At 45.9% G+C, this 16,997-nt stretch overlaps 1 protein-coding gene across 2 annotated transcripts in view; it reads right to left on the bottom strand.

Annotated features, from left to right (window-relative positions):
• Window positions 1-16,997, bottom strand: part of LOC147433025 (uncharacterized) — a 148,738-nt gene that overhangs the window by 116,496 nt on the left and 15,245 nt on the right. For both annotated transcript variants that reach the window (XM_086492776.1, XM_086492775.1), the window contains exons 3-7: window positions 1,954-2,248; window positions 1,745-1,869; window positions 916-1,095; window positions 599-847; window positions 262-514 (exon numbers count right to left, since the gene is read on the bottom strand). In XM_086492776.1, the coding sequence (XP_086348902.1) occupies window positions 262-514; window positions 599-847; window positions 916-1,095; window positions 1,745-1,869; window positions 1,954-2,248 (1,102 nt within the window). The remainder of the gene's footprint in view (window positions 1-261; window positions 515-598; window positions 848-915; window positions 1,096-1,744; window positions 1,870-1,953; window positions 2,249-16,997) is intronic.

Here is a 16,997-nt window from a genome sequence, read left to right as displayed (position 1 = left end):
TTTACATCATGGAATCACACAAAAGCTGCCTAATCTGTTTGAACAATCCATATTTACAACAAGCAACACACCAATCACTTGGGGGCCAAACTGCTCAGATGCAGCCTCTTTCCCACTCTTGAGATTTATGTTTCTCAAGTTGCAAAATGATTCCTTCAAGGCAATGTGTGACTCATTGAAAAATCATAAAGGCTGGCGCAACACTTGCCACAGACAGGTATCTGTTCAATATTGCAACTGCAATCCACAGAGAAGTCTTACCAATTAAGTTAACAAATATTTGAAGAAGCCTCCCAGGATCCCCTACGATCAGGTCAGGAACATTAGCATCAATGCTACAACAAAGCTCCAGGCCAGCTTTAGAGGCACGAGCAGCCAGCACTGTGACAGCATGATCTAGCTGGTCAAACAAAGAAAATTGCATCTCCTCCATCTCCAGCTTCCCTGCTTCAATCTTGCTGAAGTCGAGTATATCAGTGATGAGGCGGAGCAGATGCTGTGCCGCAAAGCGTACCTGATCGACAGTTTCACACTTAATGTAAGGGATTGCACCACAGATTAGTATCTTCAAAGAAAAGAATCAATAAATTGACCATACATAGTCAAGATGCTCGTGCTGCTCGGGAGTTATGTCTGTGCCTAAACAAAGCTCTGTAAAATTAACGATTGCATTTAGAGGAGTTCTAATCTCATGGGACATGTTTGCTAGAAACTCTGACTTCGATCTGTTTGCCGCAATTGCGATATCTTTGGCTTTCTCCAGTTCCCCTTCAATTCTCTTTCTTTCTTCTACTTCCTTAGCAAGGCCGTCATTTGCACGAGCTAGATCCAAAGTTCTCTCCCTCACCTGCATAGAGAAGTAGATTACAATGCGATAATTTTCTTTTTTAGCAAGAGAAAAGGAGCCTAGAAAACCTTGTGCTCTAGTATCAACTGATGACTAGCAATCTGTTGTGCCATGCTATTGAAAATGTCCTTCAGATCAGCAATCTCATCGCGAAGGAGAATAGTTCCTTTCCGCACTCTTGTGTGCATATTTCCTTGACCAAGAGAAGCTGCAGCTCTTCCCAATTCTACAATGGGTGACGTAAAGATCTGTACAATCCATTCAATTATAAGCAGTTTATAGGCAAGGACGATATATAACATATTATTGAGCACCATCATCAAATACATTATAAACTAAAAGTTTGAATCCTTGAAGTGTAAGATAATCTCAATTGGTGCACAGCAAATGCAGAGATCAAAGCCTACCCAAACTCAAGTAAAGTTTTCACACGGCTCTTCCATCCTGTACACCAGATGATACATGCTGGCACCCACGTCATTCAACAACTCAGTAGTGAATGCTATCTAAAGATGACTGCTGCTCCTATCTAAGCCTCAAAGGCACTTTGCATGAGACCTTTGCAAAGCAGTTCTCCACTATGCAGAATCCTTTCTAAAGATCAGTAAACCTATTGCATGGTCAGTAAAGCTGCTGTCAGAGCCAATAGAATCTTTGCACTAGCACCATATTATGCATCAGATAAGTAGTCAACTCAACTTTATATGTGCTGCTCAGGCAATTTTAATAAGTCTCAGCATGCAAGCACATGAAAAAACAATAGTACCTTTAGTAGTTTTAGTCTTCTTCATGGCCCACGGGAGGCCAAAAACAATTCTTACATACAGTCACTGAACAGAAAAAAAAGAGGTTGAAGGACCCACACAAATTTTCATATGCATTAAGCATATAAATTACCTTTGCAAGTCCTAGTGAGGCCAATACACCTAAAGATACAAGAACTACTATAGTGATAATAATCACAAGTCGAACATTGCGAACTGGGGCATATGCTTCCCGCACTTCCAATTTGGCCAGCAAACCTGCAGCAACGGTTGCGAGGTATTAACCTTGATACTTCCCGTATAGCAGTTGTAAGAAAAACAAGTATTAGAGTGCATGCAAACCCCAGCGCATAAATCCAACAGGTCTATAGGCTGCAATAGTCTTGACCCCATTATAGTCACGTTCTCTCCTAATCCCTGTTTCCCCATTTATTGCTCGGGCCATTGCTCCACCAAATGGCAACTCTGCGACAGCTGGATTCTGCAATGGTGGAAACAGTAATCGAACGGTCTTTGGGTCCTGGGGCACACCCACCAATAATTCACCAGTCCCTTGAAGCCCAGTTCCATCATACACTAGCCGCTCTAATTTTGTGGCATTGACCCAAGTTAATAGCACTCCGATAAGCCTCTGTTTCTGCAAAATCAAAATCAAAAGAAACACTTTAAGCATGCATGCATGCTCAAACAGCTAGATAAACACTTGGATTCAAACAAAAGCTCTTTTTATTTACATTACATTCACGAGTCAAATTTGATTAAAGGACTGCATCCTAACCTAAAAGGAAGCCTTTCTATCCACACAACTTTTTTTCAAATATTGCACAAGCTGTAAAGTGGCAGCGGAAGATGCACTCTGAATAGTTTAATAGAATAAAGAAATACCAGAAAGGACGTCTATTTGGGGGCCAACACTCTCGAAGGGGAACTTCGCTTCTTCCTTGTCGGCTCAAAGTCTCAAGTGTGAAGTAATTTTTTATCTGTTTCCTTTCCAGTGGTTTTTGCGCTTGAATGTGGTACCAGCCACTTATAGCCAGCCTGCCTCTCGCAAACATGCTCGCAGCATGCCCCCCTCTTGAACATGCAACCTACTCTTCTACACAAAGCCCTGATATCTCACCCTTCTAAGAGATTCTCCTGGACGTTTACACATGCTTAGCCTCCAAACTATCTGTTAAGTTCTTTAGATAAATCCATGTGATGGGATGCACAGAGCAGGCTGCCGAACTGGGGCGCAAAACAAGAGCGCCATCTGCAAGGCCATTTGACGGGCGGGTGCTCAGGTTTACAAAAAATGGAAAAACCCCGGCAATGAGGAGACCCGGGATGGCTTACATGGCATGGGGCGGAGTGCTAATCGGACATAGTAGGTACACGTAGACGGCAGACGCCAGCAAAGAGCGTCAGCCCTGCACAAGGAAAGGAGGAGATCAGAGATTGCGCGAGAAGGGAGAGGGAGTAGAGACAAGACCACAGCAGTAAAATATGGGGGATTGGGCCGCCGGGGCGAGAGAGAGAGAGAGAGAGAGAGAGAGAGAGACAGAGAGAGAGAGAGAGAGAAAATGAAATGAAATGAAATGTTATATTAACGTCTTCAAAAGGCCAAAGTGACCTATGAGACCAGAAAGTTACAATGTGGTGGATCTGATACAAAGTCAAAGTCAGAGTAACAAGATGACAACAATGACAAAAATGAAATGAAATGAAATGACAAAGGTCACAATAAAATACTATGGAATCCTAAACTACTAGGTGTGAACAGCAGCTAGCCGGGATAGCTAGATCACAAGAGATCCAGCATCGGTCGCTGGCGGATCTAATCAATCTCCTCCATGGTCAGTAGTCTGACCGGGCGTCGTGCATGTCGAGCCAAAGTGATCCGAATCCTCTGATGCAGCCTCCGTCGATGTTGTGTAGTCCTCCGCGGTCGTGGGCGTCTGGATCTTCCAAGCTCAATCACTCGGTCGATCAGTGTGCCTCTGGTGTGAGACGACGAGCTCTACTGTGGTAGTAACTCCTCCGGGTGTCCAGTGGCAGCTCTAAAGAAATCTGTGATCTGTCTCTGGGACTGGCTAGCCTCTCCTATCATCAGGCTCTCTCTGTGTCTGCGTAGCTCGAGCAAAAACAAACCCAAGCATCTCTGATCCTCGTACTGCATGACTCTGAGAATGGTCCAAAGCCCTCTCTGAACAAGCAATGGAAGCGGCCTCGTATCTCGTAGTAGACGGGGCAGTGGCATGTGTAGTGCAACTCTGTCTCAGGCTCGATGTCACACAGGGGGCATGTCCTGGCCTCTGCTGGTCCTCTGCTGTATCTCCCAGTCTCGATCCACAGCTGGTGTGAAGATGTACGTATCTGGCCGATAGCAAATCGTATCCCATGAGACAAGTGGGTGTCCATGTATCTCGGCCTCGTCACAAAGCCATCAACCGTAAGCTGGAGGAGATGCTCTCTGTAGAAAGCCATCTTCGTGCCCAGCTCCTGTGCTGGTTGTATCCATGTCCTCCTGGTGTCTAGCTGAGTCAAGTCCTCGCGGATGAGCTTGGAGATCTCGGACTGTGTAAGAGTCAGAGAGCATCCATCCAGTGAGTACTGGAAGGGAGGCAATCTGTCTATGCTGAACCCATGCGCCTGAAACCATGATGTCATCTCCCCATACCAGCATGCTGTATCTCCCTGCATGGCTAACTGTTGAGAGGACTCAAGTGCAAGGCGGGCATATCTGTCTCTGGGAAGTTCCCACATGCGGTGTATGAAGGAGACCGATCTGGTGAGCGCCTCAACCACTAGTGGGGGGGCAGCTAGCTCTGCTCGAACAATAGCACGTGGTATTGAGGCCTTGGCTCTAATGAGCCACGAGATCATAGAGACAAGAGGCTTCTCCATGTCCCCCCATCCATCATTGCGGCCTGTCCTCCCGTGATGATCTAATGAAGGTCCTCAAATCTCAGCTCCATAAAGTAATGCAGAAGCCACTAGAGTGTCAAACAGCCAGAGCTTCGTCCTAGGCTCCTGAAACTGAACCTGTGCACACATCCTTTCCAATCTACCCAATGCTGCATGGGCTCTGGTCAGTCTAGTCTCTGCTACCCTCCTCAATGAAAATGCTGGCCCACTAAAAACCACTCCGAGGTAAGTGTATACTCCACAGTCTCCTGGCCGTATGTGAATGCTGGTGCTAACCTCCTGATCCACTGTGGGGTGGTATTAAATACCATGACCTTGGTTTTACCAAGGTTGACGGACAAACAACTTTCCTGAGCAAACCTATTCAAAGCATCCAAGTGGCGTTGCATCCCCTCCGGAGAGTCGGAGATCAACACAATATCATCAGCATATAACAATAATGGAATCCATGTCCCTGCCAGCTGTGCACCTCTATCACCATCTCTCTCAATGTAGTCAGAAACCTCATCCACATACATACCAAATAGAGTAGGAGAGAGCGGGCAGCCCTGCTTCACCCCAATAGTGGAGTGAATCGGTGTGGATAGACCCTCTGAGGTGCGTACCTGCCCCACTACTGACCTGTATAATGCCATGACCCCCCAAATGAGCTCTGTGGGTACTCCCATCTGCTGTAATATGCGCATCAATCTAGCTCTAGGCACTGTGTCAAATGCTTTGCCGAAATCCACAAAGCTACAATAGATCCGTCTCCCACGTGATCTACCCTCCTCAATGATGGCTCTGAGTGTCAAGATATGGTAAAGAGTAGAAAAACCCCTCCTGAACCCTGTCTGCCTGGCTGCGCGTATCCCCTCCCTCTCTGCCCATCTACTCAGCTGCTACTCAAGAATAGATGCGTACAACCGTGCCAATGTGTGTCCAATCATGATAGTGCGATAATTCCCAGGCTCCATAGGGTCTCCCGACTTGAAGATAGGTACAATAGTAGATAGGCTCCAAGTATCATGCAAGCCCTCACACATGGCACGGTTAAACATCACTGCTAGAAGCTCTGCTAGTAGATCTCTGGCATGTGTGAAATGCTCAGCCACTAAACCATCATGATCGTAAGCTCTCCCAGTCCTCATCCTATCAATGGCCTTCCTCACCATCTCCGCAGTGAAAAAAGCACATGTGTGTGGGCATGGATCGGGAGGGTCCGGAAGGGGGGGCTGCTCAGGAACTGTGTACAGAGATGATGCGTACTGGCCCCAGTCCTCTGTAGAAGTGATGGCGGGGGGGGGGGAGAGTGCTCCTGAAAGAGCCGCCATGCCTCATGTGAGTCCTGACTCAAGAACAGCTGATATAAATCCTGCTCTAGCCGAGCCAAAAATGCCCTCTTCTTCCGTTGCACTAGGCGTCGGTAGTCAATCTGTGACTGTCTATGAGTGATGTCCCCCCAAAGCACCTCCCTCTGAAGTCTAGCTCTAGTGGCCCGGCATTCCTCATCATACCAATTGTTCTGGGGCATGCTCCCCGAACAGCGTCTCTGCTCAGGCTGGGTATGTGGGTATGCCTCTGCCGCTGCATCATGTAGTGTCTGTGTCAATATAGTAGTAAGCTCCTCCAGAGGTCGCCCTGGCTCCTCTGTGCATAGGCGTCTGTAGATCCCATCTATGTATACAGAGTCTGTCTCCCGCGTGTAGGTGTAGCGAGTAGGGGCTGCTGTCCATAGCCTGTGTGCTACACTGAACTGAAAAGAGATGGTCATTGACACAAGAGCATGATCCACTGCCACACCAACAGGTCTCGGTCCAATCGTGAGATCCTGGATACTAGAGATGAGGCTCGGCTGTGCCATGACATAGTCCGCTGTGCTGGCTCTATGTCTGTGTGGAAAGCATGTAAAACCCCCTGAGGCGGGAAATCTCTGTAGGCCATTCAAGATGGCCAATCCATGTGCAGTCCCCATGTCTATCAAGTGTCGTCCATACTCAGTGTGCTCTCCATCTTGTGATAGTCTGGATAGGCCTGTCTGTGCAGCATCCAGCTCTCTCAGCATCTCCTCTGAAGTATCATAAAATACTGTCTGATGATGGGCAGTCCTAGCATTGAAATCCCCTAGAATGATGATGTCACCATCTCTAGAGAACTCCCATATGTCATCATCCAAAATAGAGAAAGGGGACTGTCCTTTGGGTGGTGCATACACTGACGTGCTCGGGGGAAAGTAGCAAATAGCAATGTAAAGATATTTGTCTGTCTCTCCTCTCAGTCTCACCCACATGTACCTAGCTTGCTCATCTCTGCGGGCTATATGTATCAATGGCTGCAACTCCTCCCTGAATAACACTGCCACTCCTCCTGATCCCCGCCCTCTGCGCTCTGATCGTGTCTCCTGTCTATAGGCAATCTCCCATCTTTATCCACTGATGTGAGGCATAGACTGCCCATGGGCCTGATGTGTCTCAGAGTAGAAGACGATGTCTCTTCCCCTGAAACTATCCTCAAAGGCGCCCACATCAAGTCGCATAGATCCATTACAATTCCACGTGGCAACTTTGAGGGTGGTCCCACAGGTCTCGCACCGTCATGTGAAGCGCCGCTCTACAATCACAACCCGGCCATCTTTGTAGAAGGCCGTCTTTCCCTTCTCCCTTGCCGCTTGAATCTCTGGCATTACCTCTCTCATATGCGCAAGCTGTGTGAGAATGAGGTCATCTCCAAGAAATATGCCCGTTTTCTTTAGTGTAGGACGCTTCTTCAAGAAGTCCTTCTTTGCCTCCATGGATGGGAAACGGATGATTAGAGCTCTCCCTTTTGAAGTCTCCCCATTGCCTTGTGTCTTCTTACCCACCCTCCATGCCTTTGTATGAGTAGCCTCACTACCCATCATGCGTCTCGGTCTTTAAGACCGGTTACTCTTATATGCAAAGCTCTAGTTTTCCTTCGTTGTTCTTCTTCTAGAGTCATGTTGATGATTGTAGGGGTGGGGACAGATGTGGTTTCTTTCCCTTTGTCTTTCTTAGCGACTTCTATCCACTTCTCGGCCTCATCCGCCCTCTTTTGCGTCTTAGTGATCACATCCATCCACGAAGACGTCTTTACCATCTTTTGTTTCTCCTCCTCTTTGATCATCCGTACCTGCTCTTTGATGACCTTGATTTCCTCTACTACCGAAGGCTGGAATTCCCCCTCCTCTAGTCCACCGCTCGTTCTATCGGCAAGTTCTCGCTTGAGAGCTGAGACCTCTTCTTTAAGTGCTTTGGAGTCCGCCTTAAGTGCTTGTAGCTCTGCGTGCAGGTCCTCTTTCTCTTTCTTCCACTGCGCGCCTTCGTTGAGAAACATTTGAAGAAGGTTGGCCTTGTCTTTCCACCATCCCTCCATATCTGCTTTCCAGTCTTTCATCTCCCCCTCCATTTGTGTAATCCGCTTGTTTGTAAGCACAAAAGTTTCCTTCGGATGGGGCTTACATACCGGCGAAGCAGTCATTACGTCCATCAAAAATCAAAAATACAATCTGCACTTCTGCCAAGTCAACCCACTATGTCCACATCACACATACATCCCTGTCCCGCATGATGCATACATGTGTGTTCCCCATATCAATCATACATTTTGGATTTTCTGCAATTTTTGCAATTTCCTGCAATTTTCTATCAATGCTGAAAATTATTTAAATCCTGAAATTCTGAACTTCTAGTGGCTGGGCCGAATAAGGCCTATGAGAAAGACCGAAGTGCATGCGTGGTGTTTTGGAGATATGTCATCTCCGGATGGTGGCGTCTAGGTTACATCTCATGGTTGTATGGCCAATTGGCCCTGCATATGCATTTTAGCCCATGCTACCTATTTATTAGTTTTGAATATTGGTTTAATCTGATAAATCTTTAAGTTTTTTAACATATATTTTCTCTGATGTGGGCATATTTTGATGATATGGGAGCCCTAAACTTAGGCTACCCACGTTCCACAATTCTAAGTCACTGGCATTATTATATAAGTGACTCTTGGCCCTCATTCTCATTCATCTTGTGTGAGCAATCTTGACTTATTGCTCTTGGGTCATTCTCTCTCATTCTCTCCCTCTCTTCCTGTTCATCTCCTCTCTTGTGTGGTCTTTTATCGTTCCTTCATGGTATAAGAGCAAGAAGGTTGAGGCATACTTGGAAACCATGCAACACGCTTCAGGAGGCTTTTCACAAGTGTGATGGCATGTCCGTAAGTGGACTAGGTCCATTAACTGGACCACTGAAGTGAAGAGGCTGGACAAAACCCAGCTGAACCAAAAACTTACACAAGTGTGGCATGGGATTGCCTAGCGTAAATCACGCCACAATTTGTGGGCTACCGCTACAGCTGATTTGCACGGGGGTTTTGCGTGAGCTTTTCGAAGCCTTGTTCTTAACAGTGAAAAAAACAGTTTTTGGGCGCCCAGTTTAGGGGCCTATGTAACCTATTTAAGTGTGCCCAGGGGAGACTCTCGCAGATCAGCTTGGTAGCAGTCGTAGAGCACACCTCCCGGTAGTTGTGTTTGTGATCATCAAGAAAGAAAGAAATACCAAAGTGTTAGGGCCAATGCAATTTAAAGCAAAACTCCACCACTTGTCGACCTCTCTCTCTGTCTCTCTCTTTTCTTTTTTACTTTTTTTTTGGGAGGAGAAGGTTTTCTCTGTACAAAAGAGACCTCTGGACATGCCCAATGGCCTATCACTGGTAAAATGAACCATTGGTGAGGCGCATGGTCCCGACTAAAAAGTATTGAAGATATCATCTCGCCCATGAGTGGAGAAAGGCGCATCTACGCTACTCTGTTGCCCTATAGGAGCATACTAGTATCCCACTAGCCACGAAGCTTATGCCATAGCTCAATCCGAATGGGGCTGTCAAAATTGTGGATGTAGGGGAAGACTGTGAGCCAAGAATGTGAACGATCCTTCCACATGGTCCAAAGAGTGATGTTGCATATCGTAGTGAAGATTGTGTCCTACAAGTAGAAGTCCAACCGATGACCTGTACGTGGGATCATCTGTAAAGTGCCCGGTCTATACCCTAAGTAAGCAAGCATGAAGACTGGATCTACGGCAAGCCTTGAAAAATGGTGTGCCCTCCCAGCGATTGCAAAAGTCATGCAACTGCCCCCCACGTCACGAACCCATCATGTATGCGCAATCTTATCAACAAACAACAAACTACCATCCACATTGGTTGCACAAATGGAAAAACCCAAAAATACTGTCTCTAGCACTTGGGCTCTAAACTCCATCCCTGACAAGTCGGATCATGACTATTGATTGCAGCCCAAGTGCCAACAAGCAATCTTGTGTGCACTATCATCCACATGAACTAAAATATCTTGCGGCTGATCCTAAGGGTCCATATGCATGACCAACACTATCGCTCGAAAGCAGGAGGATGCCCAGATCCTGCCATACCTCTGACTCGCATCGACGGTGAGGTGGGTGTCGGGTCCACAATAGAAGCCTCCTCCCAAGGGATACAGTGTACACGAATAAGGAAAGGGACTCTATCACCAGTGTGTGACTACTATCTATCCTTTTTGTTGATTTCTTTCTTATTATTTATTCATTTTCACTTTTTGGAAACACCCCTCTGGAAATCTAACTGCCCTAAATTGCATAGCTAGTGTGGAACTGTTCAGGGGGAGTCCAGGCCCGAGGGCAAGAGAGCACTAAGGTTGGACAAGGACTATGGTTAGCCAAAGTGGAGTCATTGACTAGCCAAAGTGGAATCCTTTGCTACAGAGGCTACATTTCAGTTCTTGGTGTGGCTGCAGTGTACAAAGAGGGTCAAATGACCTAGAAAGACACAATGGCAGCATCTCCTAAAATTTAGGGAATTGCTATTTTGGGACCTGAAAATGTGTTCGAGTCACAGGTTGAGAGCTATGGAGTGCTTCCTTTCCCTCTTATGTACACTGCGGTGCCAGGAGTGATGCCCTGCACGCTACGCATTGCTCTCTCTCTCTCCCCTATGGCAGTATGTTATGCCCCTCTAGTGGGCTTTTCAATTGACCAATGTACAGTTGTGTGGGCTCATGCACGATTGCCGAGGCAAGAGCCTCTTGCACAGGTACTGGATTAGCTAGCGGCTAATCCCCCGCAAGTACGGGTGATTCGGAGAGGTTTCACGTGCGAAATCTCGTCCGATTCAAAAGGCAAGTAGCCCTACAGGTGCAGGAGCTCGAGGACTTGCTACGGATGCGACCGGCATGCAAAACGGAGCCCGAAACAGTGAATTACAGCCTGCTGTGTATTTTTGGGGTTTTGGCCCTAAACGGACCCTAATACCCCCAGGAGGTTCGGGGACGCGAGGGGACAGCTGGACAGGTGATCTGGCGCATTTTCGGGGCAGAAAACAGAGAATTCAGCGTGCTGCAGATTCTCGCCAGGTTTTGCAAGTGTCCGTATGCGTCGGAAAGTCATCCAATGCGTGGGAATACTGACTGTGAAGGGTCCTAGTACAGTTATGCTGCCGAAATCGGGCCAGAACAGTTGAAATTCAGCCAAGGTTGTGTGGGGCAGCTTGTAGGGAACCACAGCGTTTATTCCCTCTTTTAAAGAATAAAGAAATACCGAAAGGGGCGCCTATTTAGGGGCCAATCTGGTGTCGGTCTTCTCATACAGGTGCAATCTAGCAGCCTGTATCCCTTTCCCCTTTGTTGTGTCTTGAAAGTACAAGTAAAGTGGGCGACAAAGTAAATGGGTGAAAGCAAATAAGGTTTAAGTCTAATGTCTACCGCCCTTTTTGTATTAAACAGGCCAGTTTCATGGTTCCATCGCCGGGATTATATCACTTTTTCCCATAGAAGTGAGCCTTGGTCAGTTTGGGCTTGAAGACACAGGAGATCATAGACCAGACACAGGAAATTGCAATTATGGCTGACAAACCAGATGATGTGACTGAAGAGGTTTCCTCTTCGCAGGGTCAACAGACACATGAAGTGGGTGAGTCTTCAAGACCACCACAGACAGATGATGATATATTCAGGACCTAGTTGGCTACTGTTGTGGCTATGTTCACACAAGTAATGCAGAACCCGAGGTTTTTAGCCTTTCTGCAACCTCCTCTTCCGTCTCAGCAAGTTGGGTCACTGGATTATATTTAAAAGCCTGTTAAGGCTCAAGCACAGGTGATTCATACTACAGAGTCAATGGAAACACCTGTACACTTGACGGAGAACATGCAGTCTCCACAACCTATGCCTAAGGTGCAAGAACAGGTGGCTGAAATGCCAGTCTCTCAAGCTGTACCAGGTCAACCAACCACCTTTCAGCAGCCTATAGCTGGTTCTAATGGGCAGGGAAGCAACCTACAGGCTATGCAACAAGTCTTCCCACCACCTTCAGTACGCCCTGGCTATTTTGGAGGTGGATCGGTATTCCACAGCATGGTTGGTCATGCACCTGGAAATCAGTTTTACACGCCAGGAACAATGTTCGGGGGTGCTCAAACAATGATGCCTAACCCCATGTATGGTGTCACGGGCATGCTATCAGGGTTTCAAAGCGCTCAGGGCCAATTTGGGATGCCATAGGCAAATTTTGGTATGGCTGGAATTACAAATCAACAGCCAAATATGGCATTTCCAAGTCAACTTAATAGGGTCAAGGAACACAGATGAACCCTAACAGTGTTCCCATGTTTCAGTCACTTCCATATGACAACTTAACACCGCTGGAGAAGCCAACTCCGTACAAAGAAGGTGGCAAAGGTGTGGCATTCGTGACCTTTACAGGGTTTGATGACAGGAAGAAGGCCTATGCAGGGGGAAACTTTACAGAGGCTTCAAAGGTCCACAAGGCAGCCACTTTCTTGATAGGGAATGCGGGACAATGGTGGACAACTTTATTGCTTCAAGGGCAAGCTCCGTCCACATGGATTTACTTCAAGCAGATTTTTGCAGCAGCATGGTTACCTGATGACTTTGAAGCAGATGTCATGACAGAATGGCACCAGCTTAATGTTGCCACTTGCAAGAATCTGGATGACTACAATCGGAAGTTTTGGAAAGCTCTACTTCCAGTAACTTCCTATAGGTTTGTGCCATTGACAGAACAAATTGAAAAATATTGTTGTGGCCTACCCAAAGGATTGAGAAAGTACTGCACGAAGACCTACTTTGACGCAGCTCATCGAGGTAGCAAACACTGGCAATGGTTTGCTCAAGGGAGAAGATTGTGAATTTAATATTGGCGTCAAGGAAGGATCAGCCAAGAAAAATTCAGCGAAGAAGTACATTCCCAATGAGGTTCCTAAAGGGACTCACGAGCCAGCCAATGCAGGGAAAGGCAAAGCTACGGCTGAATCAGAAAAGGGACCAGCAAAGAAATGGAAAAGATATTTTCCTTGCAAGTCGGAAGAGCAAAAGAAGATCCTAAGGTCAGAAAACAAATGCTTTATCTGTGAGCAGCCTGGCCACATTGCTCAGAATTGTCCTCAAAAGAAAAGGCCAGCTGATTCTGAAGACAAGGAGGACAGGAAAGGAAAGAGGCCCATGGCTGGAGATATGGTGGGCGACAAGCCAAATTCAGATGCAAGTGAGCTTTGCACAGCATGGGGAAAGGTCGGGGATCAAACAGTCCTTATCTTCTTTGATCCAAGTGCCAAAGCCAACTTCATTTCCCCAGAATTGGCTTCAAAGTTGGGAATCAGACCTAAAGAGATGGGTTATACAGCAGAGGCAGGTTTGGCATGTCCTGGCCATACAGAGGCTGTGACACCCATCATCGGAAAGTTGCGCCTACATATCCAGTCATATGTAGATGCTAAAGAATTTTACATCATGCCACTGGACGGATGTGATGTGTTGCTAGGTATTCCTTGGTTGTTTCGTGTACAGGGAATCATGGATGCCTACAACAAAAAGATCACTGTACAGAGCAAGGGAAAGAATCACATTCTGGATGTAAAGCTTAAAGGGGAGTCTATTCTCACTGTATCAGCTTCTGCTATTACTTCTGTAATGAAAAAGCATCTTTCTGCGTACTTGGTTTTTGCACGTGAAGTGTCAGATTGTGATGAATCAAATTTATTTGTGTTAGATAAAGAAAGGTGAATGTTTTTACAACAGTATAGTGACTGTTTTTCCGATTCATTGCCGTCTCAATTACCGCCAGAGAGACCCGAGGACCATGCGATAGATTTGGTGTCAGGCAGTAGCCCACCAAATAAGCCTCCGTCCAGGGTCAGTGCGGCTCAGGAGAAAGAGATAATGACCCAAGTACATGAGCTTTTAGAAAAGGGGCTGATTCAGCCCAGTTTATCTCCATTCTGTTCTTTAGTGTTGTTGGTGCAGAAAAAGGATGGCTCATGGCGTATGTGCATCGACTACCGTGCACTGAACAAGAATACCATCAAGAATAGGTTCCCTATACCTAGAATTGATGATATTCTGGACAAATTAGAAGGAGAAACTATGTTTAGCAGGATAGATCTAAAGAGTGGGTACCATCAGATCTGCATTAGATCAAAGGATGTGCACAAGACTGCTTTTAGAACAACGTTTGGCCTTTACGAATTTTTAGTGATGCCCTTTGGTCTCACAAATGCTCCTGCTACGTTCAATAGGATGATGGAAAGAATTTTCCGTCCACACCAGCAGTTTGTTGGTACATTCTTTGATGACATGATAGTCTACTCAAAGAATGAAGAGGAGCATAGGCATCACTTGGCCATTGTGTTCAAAGAGCTACGCAGCCATAGGTTGCTCATCAATGCAAAGGAAAGTGAATTTTTTCTGGAAGAGATTCACTTTCTGGGACACATTGTCTCAAACGATGGTGTCAGAATGGATCCTGCAAAAGTTGAAGCGATCAAGTCATGGCCAGATTTGAAGACGGTGCACGATGTCCGAAGCTTCTTGGGACTATGCTCCTATTACAGAAGGTTTATCCGAAATTTCGTTGAGATTGCTTCACCTTTACATGCTCTTCAAAAGAAGGCAGTCACCTTTAGATGGACACAAAAAGAGATTTCAGCTTTTAATCTCTTAAAAGGAAAAGATGACTTCAAATCCAGTCATTGTGTTGCCAGATCTTAGGAAGTCATTTGTGGTCCAGTGCGACGCCTACGGTAGTAGCATTGGTGTAGTGCTAATGCAAGATGGCAGGGTAGTAGCCTATGAGAGTAGAATCTTGCAAGGGCCAGAAAACACTATGCAAGTCTATGAAAAAGAACTGTAGGCCGTGATTCATGCGCTCTTAAGTTGGAAACACTACCTGCTAGGTGCAGATTTCATTGTCCAAACCGATCATCAGACCTTGCGATACTTCTTGACACAGGCAAAGTTATCTCAGAAGCATATGCGATGGGCAAATATCTTGTCCATGTTCCATTTTTAGATTGTGCATGTGGAAGGCAAGAAGAACGTTGTGGCTGATGCCTTGTCAAGGAAGCCACAAATTTCAGCTGTGTCAATTCCTTATCATCATGAACTTGATGATATGAGGGAACAAGTTGCAAATGATGAAGATTTTGCAAGGGTCTTCGAGCAGCTAATGGATCGACAACGTCATGAACACTATCTTCTCAAAGATGGGTTCATGATGATGCATGGCAGATTGTGTGTCACAAAGCCATTGCGACGCAAAGTTATGGAAGAAAGTCATGTCCCACCGTATGCAGGGCATCGTGGTATCGATGCTACGGTTAAAGCAGTTGAGACATTCTTCTACTGGCCTACATTGAGAAGAGATGTGGATGCCTTTGTGCGAGAATGCCTAATATGCCAGAAGGTCAAGTTTAATAGACAAAAGGCACCAGGGTTATTGCAACCACTACCTATTCCAGATAAACCATGGGAAAGTATTGCTATGGATTTTATCTTTGATCTTCCGAGAACGCAGACAGGAAACCATGGTATTTGGACCATCATTTGCAGATTCAGCAAGCAGGCTCATTTTATTCATGTCAGGAAGAAGATAAAGCCAGATCAGATGGCACACTTGTTTATGAGCAATATTTTCAAGTATCATGGCATGCCACAGTCGATTGTTAGCAACCGTGATCCACACATGACAAGTTTGTTCTGGAGAGGCTTGTTTGAGAATATGGGCACAACGCTCAAATTCTCTTCGTCGTTTCATCCTCAAATAGATGGGCAGTCAGAAGAGGCAAATTCTACTGTCCTAGATTTGCTGAAGTGCTACGTGTCATAGCATAAAGGAAAGTGGGAGCAGTATTTGCCATTGGTGGTGTATGCATACAATAATACAGTGCATTCATCAACTGGCAAGGCACCTTTTGAGATAGTTGAAGGTGGCAAGAAAGTTCCTCCCATACTGCATACAAAGGACAAGATATTTGAAGCAGACAAGTATGTTCAGGACATGGATGAAATGTACAAGAAGGTCAAAGTGGCCTTAGAAAAGAGTCAGGCAAAGCAAAAGAAAGCAGTTGCTCATCACCGTCGTAAAATGGTATTTTCACTTGGTGATTGGGTGCTTCTACGCTTTGAAAAGGCAAGGTTAGAGAAGATGAAGAGCAAGGAAAGACTGTTTCCAAAGCTCAGCATGCGTTACTATGGGTCTTTTCAAGTATCCGACATAATCAATGATGTTGCATATAGGCTGAAATTGCCTGAGAGTTGGAAGACTCACAATGCGTTTCATGTGAGTCTTCTCAGACCCTATGTGGGTGATGTGCCAGAGGATATGTCAGCTGAAGATCAGCCAGAAGTCGAGGAACTTGACGAGATCTTGGTCCTGAAACAGATTTTGGCACATAAAGAAAGAAAAGTGAAAGGAAAGGTTGCTAGGCGTTACTTGGTGAAGTTCAGAAACTATCCACCAATGGATGCTAAGTGGATGGAAGAAGGTGAACTTGCAGAGTCACCAATTGTGTATCACTTTACCTTGAAGCCTTCGATTTGCAACCTACCTTGACCCCTTGAGTTTCAAAGCTACATGGATTGTCAGTGTGACAATGGCTTCTGAAAGAAATGATGTACATGGTATTTAAAGTGAGCTCAAATCAAGTACATCTTACATGAATGTTAGAGCTGTACAGGTTGTCAGTTTGGCAATTGCTCTTACGGAATGTCCAAAAGTGTAGTTAGTGCTATAGAAGTGAGTATTTCTTGTCGGTTTGTCAAGGATACAGTAATTGCTTCTATTAAAGGGTACATATGTAACTGCATTCTTAAACTGTCGGTTTCGGTATGCTCGAAAGTGTTACTGGATCCAACGTGTACTAAAAGATAGTGGCAAAATGCGTAGCTACCATTTTGTAATTGGAAAGTTAATGACTCAAAGCAATGGTAGAGTGCGAAGCTACCACTATGTCATTGGGACAGGGTTCACACGCAGGCAATACATGTGTCGACGAGGTGTTGAATACATCAGGGTTGACAATGAGCATGTATGTGTCGTACATGTGTTGAATACACCACTGTTGACTGTGAGCATGTACGACATAGATGCAAACGAGGACGTTTGAGATTTCAAGGGGGGGGTATGTCACCAGCGTGTGACTAC

Source organism: Adiantum capillus-veneris, chromosome 20 (genome assembly GCF_014529385.1).
Source record: "Adiantum capillus-veneris isolate H3 chromosome 20, ASM1452938v2, whole genome shotgun sequence".
NCBI lineage: Eukaryota > Viridiplantae > Streptophyta > Polypodiopsida > Polypodiales > Pteridaceae > Adiantum > Adiantum capillus-veneris.
This window is presented reverse-complemented; position numbering and strand designations above follow the sequence as displayed.